Source organism: Protomyctophum bolini, assembly GCF_963924005.1.
Source record: "Protomyctophum bolini genome assembly, chromosome: 23".
Taxonomy (NCBI): domain Eukaryota; kingdom Metazoa; phylum Chordata; class Actinopteri; order Myctophiformes; family Myctophidae; genus Protomyctophum; species Protomyctophum bolini.
The window spans coordinates 7205716-7222281 of NC_137884.1; the positions used below are offsets into that span (position 1 = coordinate 7205716).

The 16566-nt window shown below is 41.9% G+C and overlaps 1 protein-coding gene across 4 annotated transcripts; it reads right to left on the bottom strand.

Annotated features, from left to right (window-relative positions):
- Window positions 1-634: 634 nt before the first annotated feature.
- cep70 (centrosomal protein 70) lies at window positions 635-15451 on the bottom strand. Of its 4 annotated transcripts, none has more exons than XM_080756935.1 (16): window positions 15269-15451; window positions 14510-14606; window positions 13047-13170; window positions 9926-10106; window positions 9257-9432; window positions 8536-8595; window positions 7915-8014; window positions 6858-6946; window positions 6124-6201; window positions 4854-4941; window positions 4330-4482; window positions 3607-3762; window positions 2532-2700; window positions 1761-1891; window positions 1064-1143; window positions 635-773 (listed from the first exon to the last, which is right to left on the bottom strand). In XM_080756935.1, exons 1-15 carry the CDS (start codon window positions 15275-15277, stop codon window positions 1117-1119), a joined length of 1638 nt encoding a protein of 545 aa, XP_080613061.1. In that variant the 5' UTR covers window positions 15278-15451; the 3' UTR covers window positions 635-773; window positions 1064-1116. The 4 variants fall into 4 exon arrangements, with proteins under 4 accessions (XP_080613061.1, XP_080613062.1, XP_080613060.1 ...); XM_080756936.1 differs by having other exon boundaries at window positions 6858-6937; window positions 14510-14609; XM_080756934.1 differs by having other exon boundaries at window positions 14510-14609.
- Window positions 15452-16566: the final 1115 nt, after the last annotated feature.

A 16566-nucleotide genomic window follows, 5' to 3' on the forward strand; every position in this document is an offset into this window, starting at 1 on the left:
TGAAGATACGAAGATGCATCCAACGTTTGTAGCTGCTACTAAACAGTTGAACTGGTTTCAACTTCAGCTACAAATATGCTGTGTAGCTTTGTATCTTTTGCATCTGCCCGTGTGGACACAGTGTATGCGATTTAGTTTAGAGGTCCTTTATGACGATATGTTGAAAATGCATGAAGTGGTCCTTTAACCATTTAATTTCGTGAAGTGATGAGTAATTTTTTCGGTTCCTGTGTTGACCTCTTTTACACTCAGACATCATCTTACATCTCCGAAGATACATGTGTGTGCTTACACTCAGCAGAGAAAGTTATCTAAAAGAGCAACATTTGGCTAACTTTGGTACTAAGTAACTTTTGGTACCTAGCTCTAGTAAAGATCGTTTCTTTATCGTATCCCCGATCAATTGTCAATTCCAATTTGTTTTCTTGCAATGAGTTTCCAAAACGTTTGTGTTCTATTAATAACCACATTAACCCTATTTGGGGCATGTCATAATGAGCAAACAAACATTCAGCAAGAAAAATAGATAACATTCAGAAAAACTTTATGAATATTAAGTAAGATTGATTATTTCTTCTATTGACAAAGTATACATGTTAAGAGATTAATTAAAAGGTTAAAGGTAATCAAAAGGTTGTGTAAAAATCTTTAATTGAAAAAACAAACTATCAAACCCAACAGAGAAAGCATTCAAACAGCAACGCTTCAGTGTTGCTGAACGTGAAGCTTCAAGGACCTCAGAGCAGGCATGATGTCATCCAGCAGACTGACTCCTGACAGGAGAAAACAGGTGGTGTAAGAAAGGATCGGCTATAAAATGTTTTCATGTCAAGGACCCCCAACTGAATAGGTATTTGGCCACAGATGCCAATCTGAAAAGATTTTGTGCCAGGGACTATTCCTATGAGTAAATTTAGAAACATACATTAACTAATTAGGCCCTATTTTACTTTGACTGTGTGACGGTATGCATAGTTAGGTACAAAACTACAGACATTTCCCATGTGGCCAACACAGAAAAACGTGTAAATGTGGTATTATGTGGTGTCAGGGAATTCTTTACCCAGGGTGTGCAACATCTCCACAACCAGAGAATGGAAAGCTGCAAAGAACTCTTCATGCTCCTTCACCTTGAGGATGATACTGGACACACACACACACACACACACACACACACACACACACACACACACACACACACACACACACACACACACACACACACACACACACACACACACACACACACACACACACACACACACACACACACACACACACACACACACACACACACACACACACACACACACACACACACACACACACACACACACACACACACACACACACACACACACACACACACACACACACACACACACACACACACACACACACACACACACACACACACACACACACACACACACACACACACACACACACACACACACACACACACACACACACACACACACACACACACACACACACACAGTCAGTCAGTCAGTCAGTCAGTGTTCTGTGAGATTTTGTGCAATATTCAGGGTTTCCTGGAATACTGAACAGGTATTCTATTGTTAGTTTGACAACTTCAAATACTCTTTAATCTTAAAATAACCAATAATAACCAACGTGTTGCAGGGCGACACCTTTTGAGCTTTTTAGATGGCCTATTTTTGGTACATGGAATGATTCCACAGAAGACATCCGGACATTGATGGAATCAATGGAACTGTAATGCAATGAAATAATACCTGCCAATGTCTCGGTCTCCCCACAGACTGGTCTCCCCACAGACTGCTGATCTGCAACCCAACACTGTGTTCAGGGGAAGAAACCACTCTGGACACCTGGGTCACTACCTCACTAGAGGGCGCTCTGTCATCTGTAAACAAAAACAGACAGTCCTCATTGTCCTGTCCCTCTACTGTACTGTCACTGTAGTGTACTATAACACCAGAAATCATCATATATACACAGTGTGTGTGTGTGTGTGTGTGTGTGTGTGTGTGTGTGTGTGTGTGTGTGTGTGTGTGTGTGTGTGTGTTGCGCAACAGTGACACTATAGGAGTGGTGCACCACTCAAAAAGTGCCAACTAAACCTCCAAACTTTATTGAATCCTAAAAACACCCACCAAATGATGGAGATCATCATTGATTAGAATAACGTAGTCAAACGGAAGATCTCCACATTAATGGTAAAAAACCTCCTAACTCCACTTGAGCTGTATTTGGGTAAAGTGATGATAATATAAGGACACATTAAAGTATCTGACGATGCATAATGTCGCCATACCAACTTTAATGAGTCAGTATTGTGTTGTTTTAAACACATGTTTTCTTTGGTTGTTTTTCTCTCCCGAAAAAATTAATACATTCATTTTTCTTCCTAACAGCAGAGCTATACAAATTTTGTTATATATACTGTATATATATATATATATATAGTGTATCTGGCTTGTAATGTTGCAAGTACATTCTGTCAGCCACTAAGATGACCCCCCCCCCCCCAGAAGCTACTGTACCTAGATCTAGAATGTCTCTGAGGTTTCTCATGGCGTTGGTCATCTCCCCCAGCCTGCGGTAGACCTCGTTCATGCGTGGGTAGACACCGCTCAGAGAGGGCACGTCGAACAGCTTCTGGAAGTGTGAAACCATGGACTGCAGTGTGTGTCTGGTGGGACTGCGCAGCACCTGTCCGGCACAAGGCAGAGGCATTAAACACCTACATAAAGAAGCAAAGGAGATCTATATCACTTCCTTGGTCAAGCTATTTCAGCTGGGAGGATTTGTGAATCAGTGCAGAAGTGCACTTCGGTGCAGAAGTCATCAAAAATATCAGCTGAGAGATATGGAGATACACTGAAGGGCTCACGCCAAGTGTGTTAGCTCAGTATAAACAAAAGTTGGCCATGTGAGTGTTGCTCTTCTCTCCGGTTCGTTTTCGTGGCCGGGTAACAAGAAAAAAGTCCAGTTGCTGCTGTATTTGCAGTTGCCAACACTACAATACTTGACCAAGTTGACCATAGTGTTGCTGTAGGAGTCTGTTTAGAAAAAACATAAAATGTAGATTCCGTAATGCAATTCCAATGGTCTTTCTTTAGCCCTAAACAATAAAGGCCATTGCCGTACATTGTCATCATCAGTGGAGCTGTTCTAACTGTCATATATTGTATTGTAGCCTAGGACTGGTGCTCTACCTCAGTAGTACAGTGGTACTCAAACATTTTTGGCTCAGGGCACCCCTGAACTTACTTTATAGCACCTTTTGTCATATCAGTGGTACGTAAATATTTAAATCTCTCCCCCAAAGATACAATATGTCACAAGGAAAACCTGAGAGAACATTTTTTATGTATCCATTATAGGACAGATTGAAAATAACTTTTATAATTTGTTGGTGTAACCCTGAAAAAGAACGCACCCAGTACAGTTTAACCACTTAGCTTAGACCCTCTAATGATTAGAGGGTCTAAGCTAAGTGGTTAAACTGAAGTGACATTGATGAATTACAAATATTATCAAAGCATTCTGAGGCACCACTGGACTTGAGCCTAGGCACCCCAGGGTGCACCCACACTTTGAGAAGCCCTGCTCTACCTTGTCCTCGTCAGTGGAGATGTTCTCCAGCATCGTGTCCACGAGCAGCATGAGGTCCTCCACCCTCACGGACTCACTCCCAGTGTGTCCGCCGCTGTTTGACGGTTGCCATGGCATCAGCCTCAGGGTTAGTTTATTTAGGGAGCCGTGCAGGTCCTGGCAAAAGACGCACAACAAGTGGATAAACACCACAGTGTCACCAATACACTCTGTCACGTCACCAATACCCATGAGCCAAAGTCAAATGAGGCATGATGGGGTTTTCTGTACGTTTAGAACTGTGGTTTTCAACCTTTTTCATATCAAGGCCCATTACTTATTCGGCATTTGAGCAACGGACCACCATTTGATGAGATTTAGCCTCTCAGACCCACAACATTTTACGCTCTCAAGAGTTTAAGGATCTATAAGGGTTGGTTACCAACTCTCCATCATTTAGTTGGTTGAGAACCACTGGTTTAGAACGCTTTTAGGCCTGAATATACCACAGTGTTGTCGGCCAATCGGGCCATTGTAAAGTATAATGGGTGTGTCCCGTTAGGCATCAGCAGGGACTGATCAACTGATTCAGTATTTTCAAACAGCAGCGGAGATTGTCAAGAATAGAGAGCATGTCAGTCGCATTTGCCACTAAAAACATGTGCGAACCACAGAAAATAATGTGGACGGCACATAGCAAGAGAGAGATTTTCAGAGTGTGTGTGTGTGTGTTCTGCTACTTGCCTGCAGCGAGTGGAGTTGTTGGGACCATGCCTCCAGTGTAGGGAGGAGGCCCTGAAAATCAACCAGCTCCGGTTCCTCATTGGTTGGTATCTGCCTGTGCAGTCGTAACGGAGCCGTGGGACCGCTCAACACCGCATCCAACTGCTTCAACAACTGAATGGGAACAACTCCAAGTTAAGGTTCTTGCCCGGGTGCATTTAGTTATCAAGACACATCGGTTGTCAGTCACAGCACTATAATCACATCACATAGGCATGGATTAAAGCTAATTTTATTTTTCACGGCATGAACATTTTGTCTAATCTGTGATTAATTGTGAAACAACGTAAAAGGCTCCTGAGACAAATTGTGAGCTTGTAGATCGGCTATTTGTGCACTACGTTGCTTCCATAGAAGACATGCAGGCTTCTATGGAAATGTAATCCAATTTTATCCAAATGTGGTGGCGACTGTGAACTTGAATCCATGCATAGGTATTACTGTAGGCAACACAGAATAATCTTGTGGATGTGAAGTCTGCTTACATGGCGATACTGAGCGCATGAACTAGACTCCTTCACTTGCTCGCTGCTTCCTGCTCCCAAGGTGCCAATTTCAGCATCACCTCTTAATCTGCAAACGGTGATAGTCACAGAACACAATACATAACATGAATACTTCCTCCAGGTAATCTCTGTAGCAGAGCAGTACCTTGAGATATTGACCGTTTTGGAAATACTATTTTGCTCACAACATAGCACACCCCTTTTTTAATTCATGATTTATTTTGGGGGGGCTAATCTCCTGTCTATTATATAGATATAATAGACATACCTAGTATATCCTGGTTATTATTTGTTTATGGCTGCTAAAGTTTTTCTTTTCTACTTGTGTAAAGCGACTACAGGAGATTAAATGTATCAATAAGTCGCTGAGAGGCGATCATATGGGCTGTGTTGTCAGACACGCTCCGCTCCGCAAACAAAAGGAATTTGCTTGGTCCAAATAATGCGTTTTAGGGATTTATTAAAGCAGTGAAAATAACTCATAAGGGTGTTCAAACATTAAACAAGATAACCACAGCGATCAATGTAAATAAAGTAAAATAAAGCGGTATAAAGTGGTGAACAAAAAGTACGGCGTCCCACCCCCCCTCTCTCTCTCTCTCACTGTGTGTCAACTGTCACAGTTCAACTGTCACGCAGGTGAACTAGGTGAGGTTTTTGAATGAATCAGGTCCTATGCCCGTCATTCAATCATACACATTAAACACCAGTAGTGACAGCCCATTCATTTCATTGAGCAAAACATGAACAGAATAAACGGGTCCTGTTGTTGGCAGTGAAGGGACAGCGCCGGAGTTCAACGGTGGCAGTCTTTAACAGCAAAAAGATTTGAAGTGAAATAAAGAAACAAACGGAATGAAACGTCAACAGCAGTGTAGTACAGTATCTAAATTAGTAGTACATAGTATTATTAGCTATTGGTATAAAGGGTAAATGGTGCATTTATATAGCACCTTTATCCAAGGCGCTTTACAGAGATTGTGCATTACATTCACTCATTCACACACACATACACCGATGTCAGCGGAAACCATGCAAGGCACCAACCTGCACATCGGGAGCAATTAGGGGTTCAGCGTCTTGCTCAAGGACACTTCGACACTAACTCTGGGGGAGCCCGGGTTCTAACTGGCAACCTTACAGTTACCATCCAGCCACTCCACCCCTGAGCCACCGCCGCCCCGAAGGATGGACTTTTTTATTTTTTTTACATTCATAAACACACAACAACCATCTCAGCTTTTCCTACCCGATGTTATTGTGTTTGATCAGCCTGTCCAGACGGCGTAGGTGCTGTTTGTAGGACTTCACTTCTTTAACAGTGGGCCTGCACAGAGGTAGATAGTGACACTGTCAGCTAGGTAGTGTACACGCACGTCCACTTCTGACGTCGGAATTTAAAAAAAAGTCTTCTAAATCCTGACAGTTTTGTGAAATACCGATGTTTCTATATCAGTGGTGCTCAATATCTGATGTCAAGGACCCCAAAATTATATGTAATTGGCTGCCAACCCCCATTTGAAAATATGTTGTTCCAGGGACCGCTCCCAGAAGCAAAGATTTCAGTTAAAAGCGTGGAACCTGAAATAATATTTTCACGATTTTTCAAAAACAGCAGATATACAAGCTCGTAGCACGAGCTTGTAGATCTGCTATTTTTCAATAGCTAAAGTATAATCTTTATGATAATACATCGTAGTGCAATGCGTTGTGAGAATTGTAGCTATAGGCTATATGCAACCAAGTGTAAACTCAGGCAGTACAACGCCATCAAGACCAGCCAAAATAAAAGAAAATGTCAGAAAAATCTACTGTAGTAGATTAAAATCTTACATTTAGTCGACTAAAACTACACTAAAACCAAGACTTTCAGATGTCTAAAATATGACTAAAACTAAATGAAAAGACTACGACTAAAACTAAATCAACATTTCCTGTCAAAATCAACAGTGGCCTGAAGGGAAACGCATCACACTTACAGACCTGCTCTCCAGCTCTCGTTTCAAGTGCTGCACCTCAGCCCTGAGCTCTTCCTTCTGGGCCATGCTCTCTTTCAGCTGCTCCTGATACGACTTTAGAATGAAACTCAATTAGAGCCCGATATACATACACTGTACAATTATAGCCCGATGTATATATATACACACTGTATATACGTATTAGGTTTGGCCAATACATCGATCATTATTTTACTTTTATAATAACATCAGTATCGGCAATTATGCAGCCAAAATGTCCTGATTGATTTTTATTTTTATATAAATCAATGCTATTGAACATCCTTTACGTCTGTGTGTTGTTTCGAAAATATTTTAACCAATGGAAAGTAGTAAAAAAATGCTTTGGACAAAACCTCTTAACCATTGGACCCTCACACTCTCTGCTAAAGCAACCAACTCACCACCTCTCCCCCTCTCATGCAAGTAATTGACAAGTAATATATAAAGGCACAAGTTCACAACACCTTTGATGAGGCAGTATTGCTTTTCCTGAAAAATGAACATTTTGGAGGTTTCTTCCCGGCAGCAGAGATATATACTTGTTTTCTTGTTCATTTTATAATTCGTGTTACATGTTCTTTTCATATATTGAAGTTTAATATACATACCGGTAATCGAAATGTAACTATTAAAATACTTTTGTTTATCTACACCTTTAATCAAATCTAATAATTTTAAATTAATTTCAAAATTTGTAATTGGTGTTATAGGTCTAGGACTCCAAAATCAGGCTTTGGCATCGGACACGAAGATCTGACATCGGTCAGGCTCATGAGGAAGGTGGCTGGAAAGGAAAGGTACCATGTTTACCCAGGGTAACTGGACTAAGCTCAAGAACTTGTTTACAGCCAGGCCCTGCTCATAGAACATTTCATGGTAGGGGTTCAATGCCTTGTCCAAGGGCACTTCAGCGGTGGTAATTTTAACATGCCGGTCCGGGGATACGAACTAGCGACCTTCCGATATCAAGACCGCTCCGCAACCATTCGGCCACCGCTGCTGAACAATGCACACATGACACAACAGGTTCATGGGATCACCTTTAGAATGGTTTTGAAGCTCAGGGTAACATCGCCCGACTCCTTCTGGCCGCTTGATTGGTCAGCCTCATCGGATGCTTCAGAGTCTCCCTTGAGGGACCTAGAGAAAACATATTCCAATGGTCCAATTGGGCATATGATACAATACCGTATCGTTGCTGAAAACATTATTGCACTTTTATAGTAATGTATAGGATGCTGTGCGATTCCTGACGCATTTTGTTGCTTGATACTTCTGGTCATTTGCTGAACCTAGTATAACCCATTTTGGGGCGGGAACCCCTTTTGGTGCCATTATGTTATGCTTTAGCTATTGAAAAATAGTATTTTTGTAGGGCCTGGGCCATGGCTCAGCGGTCCAGGCACCCTGGCTGGTAGCCCAGTCTGGCAGTGTACCGCAGGTTCGACTCCCGATCTTGACGGTCTTTAGTGCGTGTCACCACCCCCATCTCTCTCTCCATTTCCTGTCAGCCTACTATCTATCCCTCTATAATAAAATAAAAGGCGAAAGCCACAAAAACAAACATTTAAAAAAAAGTATGTGTGTATATATATTATATATATATATATATATATATATAGGGCACAACAAGGTAAAGATACATTTAAGAGGTATCTTACTTCACTTCATGACGCAGCTGAATCATCTGTGTCTCGTAAAAATCAATGACATCCAACACCCTGAAGACAAGAGAACAAGAAAATGTTGGCACCCACGGAGGAAAGAATGTCATGTTTTAAGATCATACAAATACAGATAGATGCAGGGTGAAGACGTAGTGAGACACACAGAAGCATAGACTACTTCACAATATATTGTGATTATATACAACAACTACAAGCTGGTATAATCACAATATGACATGGCCTGGAACGAGTTAATGACAATTATACTTTAGATCAGGGGCTATAAACTGATTGTGAACCAGGTTCTTGTGAACCAGGTAAATCGCTTCAAATAATAACTGTGTCCAAAAATAAACAAATACCCCAGCGGCTTCACTCATATATGTGGATATGTAAGAAAAGGCTAATCTTACTAGTGCCGCCGCATTAGAAGTTTCGCCAGTAAGTGAAACAGACTGTATCGAAAATGAGTGACTGACTATCGTAAACAATACAGAGCCACCTCCCCCGACAATATCAGTTGTCGGGCCAGGGAGGTAGTTGATTTATTTTTGGACCACAAAGAGCCGATTCTAAGATGACCCAATTTTATTCTCCATAGAGAAATGACTTCCACAACCCAGCTAGTGATGTCAGGACTTCGGTACTCCACAGAGACAGATGTCCTTCAGAAACCAACATTTAAAGTACACTGTCAATTCCAACGTGTTCTTACTGCTGGTCCGCTGGGGAATGTTGCCGAGCGGACCTCTTGTAGATCTGTTGGAACGCCTGCGTCTGACGGGACAATCGCCTCTCCTCTTCCTTGACGGTGAAGTACAGCTTCCTCTGAAGCTGAGCCGCTGCCTCCGTCTCCTTGGCGAGCTTCTGTTCCACGACCTGGCAATTCCTCTGGACGTAGGAAAAGAGCATCACACTCAAGTTCAATCAGTAGCTCAATCAGGTTGTGTCAGCAAGTCAATTGCAGCACTTTCCACGCATAACGTGACTAATATCCATTTTGCAGGATATTCATCTATTTCAATCGAATGTTCACCTATAGAGGGTGTGTGCGTGACATACATCATGATTCATGATCATACCCCGTAAATTATGATTATGAGTTATGATTGAATGATTGCTGCACATGCGCTGACTTATCAAAGTGTTTCATTGTACAAACAATGACTTTTATCAAGGCATCCTTGAGCCATGAGCCAGACAATCACAAAGTCTAGCTCCGCTAGTGATGCTGCTGGGTAGCCCTGTGGAAACGCCTGTCTTGAAGGATTAAAAACAGTAACACCATAAGGGGTTCCCGTCCCAAATTGTTGTTCACAATTATTTGTGCCACAATGAATTGTCTGAACCATACCAACCTGAGACAACACAATATAATGAACACCTGTGCATCCTGTTTGTCCTGCTGCAGCTGGTGCACGTGGCCGTGCTGCTGGACAGCGCTGCCGAGGTAGCGGTCCTCCAGGTCCTGGACCTTAGCCTTGACCCCGTCCAGCATGCCCTCCAGCTCCGTAACCCTCTGGGAGTGCTGGGCGGCACGGCCCATGTGCTCCTGGGCTTCCAGTCTACACGCACACAAACCAAACACAGGGGGTTTCAGAGAAGATATATGTTAACTGCAAAATGATTGTCTCCACCAAGCAGAAGGCATGTTTTGCACTCCGTCCGTCCGTCCGTCCGTGTGTGTGTGTGTATCCTTAAACATGTTCAAAAATAGCAGATGTACAAGCTCGCAGCACGGCACAAACAGCCAATGCTAAAATCTAAAATGATACAGATGCTTTCCCGGGTTAAAAGGCAGTACAAAAACGTTTTTGTTAAAAGGTTAAAGCACTATATTCTGGTGGTAATCATTGCTATAGTGTGTTTGTTCAGTCACAGGGTTCTCTCTCTGTCTGTCCAACTCAGAAAATACATTTTCAGTGAGGTAGGTGACACTTTTTCAGCCAATCAGAAGACAAGAGAGTACCCATTTCTCAGCCGAATTTTTATAGTGTTCCTTCCAGACTGTTCCACTTCGGTCATGGATTTTAGGAAAAGAAAAGAAAAAAGAAATATCCAGGGACTGTCCTATCAAATCGAGCTGCATTTTCAACTGCCTTAAAACGTAACAATGGTGTACTGTAGCAAAAAGGGGGAAAAAAGAAATTTGAGTGTGTTGGATTAGCGCTGTGCAGTGCTTATAGCATGTCTATTTAATAATGCAGGCTTGGTGGCATGCAGACCACCTGTCATCCATCCAATCATGTCGGTGTGAGTGGAGTAGCATAGCTATACATCTAGGTTGGCCAGTGCAGGAATGAGATCGCAACCTAAAGGCTGGGTTTCACTCAGCTGATCAGCACCAGGTGGACTGAGACGCAGCAGGAAGACCACCTGTCTCTCTCTCTCTCTCTCCTCCCCCCCCCCCCCCCCCCCCAGGCACTGTTCCTTTGTATCAACACAGCAAAGTGTGATGCAATTACAAATGTGGCACGGTATAGCCACATGACCAGATGCATCACTCTCTCTCACTACTACCTACTATTGTACTCAAGTACTGTACTTAACTACAATTTTGAGGTATTTACCTGAGTAATTCCTCCCCAATACTTTTACTTTTACTCCACTACAATTATTAAAACTTTAGTTACTAGTAGTTACTTTATAGATTTTGATTATAATTAAAAAGCATACATTAAGCACTTCAGCACTTTACATTTCAGCCATTTGAAAATAGCCGATCTACAAGCTCACAATGTGTCACGATGCAACACATTGTGAGCTTGTAGATGTGCCATTTTCAAAAGATTTGTATACATTTGAAAACTTGAAATTGGGACATTATGCACAATGAGTAGGCTACAAAGTCAAAGTCGTACGATTTGTCACACACGTTACCGCAGTGAAAATTGTTCTCCGCATTTGACCCATCTCTTGGAGCGGTGAGCCGCAGCCAAGGAGCGGGTGAGCTTCAGCCGTGCCATGCTCGGGAAAACTATTCTCTACTTTTGGTACTTTCAAGTACATTTTGATACCAATACTTTTGTACTTTTACTCAAGTACATTTTTAATTCCAGCCATTTACTTAAGTAAAAAGTACTTTTTTCCACCACTGGTAAGAATTTTTACCTTGTGCACTTCAAAAAGACTACCTGAGCTTTACGTGGCGATCTCATTCCTGCCCTGGATGAAGGAGACGTATCGCTATGCTACTCCGCTCATACCAACATGATTGAATGACAGGAGGCCAGGTGGTCAGCATGCCTCAGTGCCTGCATTATTAAATAGGCATTGCTATGAGCTGCACACAGGCACAGATACCTAATTCAACAACTAATGCATTTATTTATATAGCACATTTCTAGACATCCGTCACGAAGTGCTTTACAGCGCAGGGTAAAAGAAAGCAGATAAAAGATCAATGAATAAAATAGCAGGAACAGAAATATAAAACAGATATACTGTACAAATTACAAAACAATACAAAAATGGCAATTAATAGAGGAGGGTTTACAGAAGAGATTTAAAAGATGACACCGATTTTCCACATCTTAGGTCAACAGACAACAGGTAGGGCGGTCCATAGCTGGGGGGCCCGGATTGTAAAAGGTCTCCAGGAGGGCCTTGACTGAGGATCTGAGTGTACAGTACGCACCGGCTTGTAGGGTTCCAGCATGTCGGAGACATAGTTGGGAGCCTGGCCATTCAGAGCTTTAAAAGTCATGAGTAAAATCTTAAAATCAATTCTGGAACTAACGTGGTAACCAATGAGGAATATCTAAGGCAGGCATCACTACAGCATTACTCTTTAGTTTTTTATGCCATGGCTCCTAGGGTCCAACGCCAAGCCGTCTGGAAGAAGGTGTCTCTGGAGCTAAAACACTGGACCAATAGAGCGCCGCAGCCCGGCCCCCTACCAGGGCCCAGGAAACGATTCCCCGTTCATTTTTCTCATAGACTTTTCAAAACGTATTTATTTAAAGACCTTTTAAACGTCGTACAAAGCCAACTCGAGTTGTGACAAATCATGACAACAAACACAATTTTTTGGGGCCGAACAAACAATTAGAAAGAATTTGTTTGGTCCAAAATATTGTGTTTATTGTCATGAGTTGTCACCACTCAAGTTGGCTTTGTCCGCGGCGTAACCGTCTTTAAATAAATACCTTTTGAAATGTCTATGGGAAAAATGCATTGGGAATCATTTCCTGGGCCTGGTGTCGTCATGAAAGGGGGCGGGACTGCGACGCTCTATTACTGACAAATCTAGCGTGCGCACTGCCATTAGGCCAAAGAAGTTTTTGAATTTGTAAGTATGGAATAAATATGCTGTGTTTTGTTGTTGTTGGATTTAGGTTTCTTAAAATGTAGGGTAAGTATTTCCCTTTGGTTAAAATAAGTGTTTAATAGCTCACAGCGCGTCGCGACTCGCAACGTGTTATGAGCTTGTCAATCTGCTATTTTCGGAAAAAGCTTTCCCCACAGTACAGATGCCAGGGTTTAAGTGCCGAATGCGTGTTTACTTGAGCTGATTGTTGGACTGGATCAGCTCCTGGATCAGGTCTTGTCGTCTCTCAGAGTCTGCCAGCATCGTCTTCAGAGTCGCCCTGATCTCACCAGCTGTGTCCTTGTCCAGGAGAACCAGATCTGGGGTTTAACGGTAATAAACAATGAATCAATCATTTCATTATAACTGTCACAGAGACACAATACACCAGTAAGACACCTTAGGGTGAGAAGCGACCTCGCCCTTCTCCGCCTGGGTGACAGCAGACTGATGGGATCTCTATCCCTGATGATGTCACATGTGTTATCACGTGCTCTTTCACCTGGGGTGTGACCAACACACTGACGGGAAATGCGCGATTCCATAGTTAACTGTGACCTTCGGTAGCAATAAGTGTTTGTTGACATTTAACATACCGTACATTTACAAACAATAAAGCAGCGGTTCCCAATATTTTCTGGCTGAGGGCCCACTTGAATATCTTGAAAGTGATCACTTGTCACTTTCAGAACATGCTTATTTTAATGATCAATCAATGGACCGTGTGTTCCGGCTCAGATCAATGGATAGTATACCGTACTTTAGTTCTAAGTAGTTCTTAGTTTAAGTTTATCGCTGCGATAAAAACTAACTGTGTCAAGTCAAGAAACAGTGTATAAAGGACATAAAAACACATAGCAAGCAGGTGTAATGTGAAGTATACAGACCAGTCTTGCAATGCTGACAACAGGTGTCTCCATATTATTAAAAAAAAATAGAATGTACAATTTAGGTCTAGTTATAGACATGTACTGAAGAACAAAATAGATTATTCATTACTTTCATATTTGAAACAAACCGAGTTGTGTTGTCTTAGTAACCACTTTCTACTCCAACAAACAGCTGCAGCTTTGTCTATTATCCGTCGCCCTGGTTACGGCATTAGACTTGATTTAGAATGGTGATTAAGCTGTTGACGGGAGGACTATGTTTAAGGTGTTCAATATTAACAGACTCCTGCCAGTGTATTTTAGTTCTACATGGTCATGGTATAATACCTCACTATGGACAATACTGTAGAGCAGTGCTTCTCAAAGTGGGGTCCGGTGACCACAGTGGTCCTTGAGGGGGTCCCAGTAGAGATGTGTTATTAATATATAGCATCAATATCTCTTTAACCACACCCTATACACATTGGCTATTTGAAAATAGCAGTACAAATATGCTTAAATCGGTTGTTTTAAAAAATGTCTTGAATAATGCGTGTATGTGTATATATATATATATATATATATACATATGGGGTCCCCTGACAAAATCTTTTCAGATGGGTGGTCTGCACAAATACATTTGGTGCTGCTTGACATAAAAAAAAAAGAAGAAAAGATTGATAACCACTGCAGCGGTAGAGAACTGGTGATAATGAAATATAACCTGAATCATTTCAACTGAGCTTATTTATATTTATTTTGTTGTTTTGCTAAGAATGCATATTGTTACCTGCAAGGTTCTTATTTTCCACAGGATCAGTGAAACACACCGGCTTAAAGCCATGATGCTGAAGTAGCTTGTTAACAGAGTCCCATTCTGTCTGCTCCTGCTACAAAAACAAGTTCAAACAAAGCATAAAAACATGAACATGTCAAATGAAACACACAACTCAGTCCACTGTGCCGCAGTATAACAAACTCAAACTGTACCTGGAACTGTCTATATGTCCACAGATACACATATGTATATGTCTTGTCTCTTGAATGTAAAACAGCATGTGTATTTTTGTTGTCCATCTTGTCCGTACTTGGTCTAACTACTACACCAGAAAAAACATAATTCTAATCTATTCTAAACCAAAGAGAACCAGGCTGATAGAACACCCTCCTTGGAGAGCTATCCTGAATGATCATCTGCTCAGTCTCCCAACTCCTCACTCTGTGTGTGTGTGTGTGTGTGTGTGTGTGTGTGTGTGTGTGTGTGTGTGTGTGTGTGTGTGTGTGTGTGTGTGTGCGTGTGTGCGCGCGCGCTACATTACACCCGTGACCCGTGGGAAACTAATAAAAAAAACTCAGGTTGGCGTTGCAACGGAAGCAATGGGCATTTGTGTTAGATTGAGGTCGAATCGATGCCTGTTGTTAATGGCCATTCGCTAAAAATGTAATTGTCATTGCTAGTACCAATCCATACAGTAAATTAGCCATGGTTCACATGGCGCTCATGAAAGTCATGTCCCATAGTACGATAAATGTTATACTTTAATATTACCTCGTCCATCGTCTTGTTTTGCTGCACAGGAAAATATCTGCAAACCTTGTGTTCTGTTCAGTTCAAACAAAGAGAGCGATGAACATCCACGCATGCAAACATCACATTGTTGTTATCACTTCAAACAGACGGGCTAGTTTTTGTTCATTTCGCAGAAATAAGTGTCTACCGGTATATGGTTTTTGTTTTGTTCCTCTTCCGTGTTTGTTTGGTTTCAAAAGGACGACGTCACGGATGTTGACCAATGGAGCGTCGCAGTCCCGCCTCCTTTCAGAACGACGAGGGCACCATAATTACCCCAAGTATTTATTCAAAGACTGGCGGACATTTACACTAATAACTGAATATAGGAGGGGCCCTCAAAAAAAGAAAAGCCCTTGGAATCTAAATGGACCCTTATAGATCTTTAACTCTTGAGAGTGTAAAATGAAACCAAATAGACCTGTAAGGGTTAATTATTGTTAAACATGCATTTAAAGTCTGATGAATTCACATATTTAAAGTCATATTCTTAAGGGGCACAGCGGCTATGTAGTCGCGGGATTGGCTTTATCAGACCAGAATTATGACAATGCCATTAAAATGCTTACCAGTCGTTTTGGGCGCCACAGATGTGATTGCATTACGCAAACTGTATGATGACATTGAGATACAAGTAAGAAGCCTAGATTCAATGGGAGTTGTATCCGGCATGCATCAAAATGCATATTCTGTAATGGTAATTACAAATCCAAGAACTGACTGTTGAACTAAGAAGAGAAACACTGAGGAAACAAGGCATGGTGTTTTGTATGTCTGGGTAGCAGGCATGTCGCGCGTAATTGTAGAACGCAGGGCATTCACTGTGAAGAGTGCGGGCGCAGACACCACAAAACAGTTTGCAATCAAACAGCCAGTCAAAAACAATCAAAGCATTGATGTCCATTTATTGGAAACACCCAAGTTGAGCTCTTCTATGATTAAAGCGCCAAACGGAAAGATAAGGAGGGACTTGGAAGCAAAAGGAATGCCCATAGCAGATGTACCCATCATAGGGATGGATCATCCTAATTCCTCCTAATTCCACTGCATCCATCATGGATGCAGTGGAATTAGGAGTCCTAATTAGCGGAGACCAATATTGGAAAATGGTCACAGGAAAAATGGAGAGACTGAATGAAGGACTAGTTGCACTGGAAAGTGTATTTGGATGGCTGGTGCAAGGAGAAGTCACCACGCTAAATATCATAACTGAAGTTGTGGACATTGAAGTGATGCACATCAGCGTCGGAGAGGAACAGGCACTGTCAGATCAGTTA

Excerpts from the sequence above, each read along its gene's own strand:
- cep70 (XM_080756934.1), bottom strand. Across the intron at positions 4,942-6,123 it reads ATCAAACACAATAACATCGG|ATTAAGAGGTGATGCTGAAA; the intron begins GTAGGAAAAGCT and ends CACCGTTTGCAG. Across the intron at positions 1,892-2,531 it reads CAGAGACATTCTAGATCTAG|ATGACAGAGCGCCCTCTAGT; the intron begins GTACAGTAGCTT and ends TTTTGTTTACAG.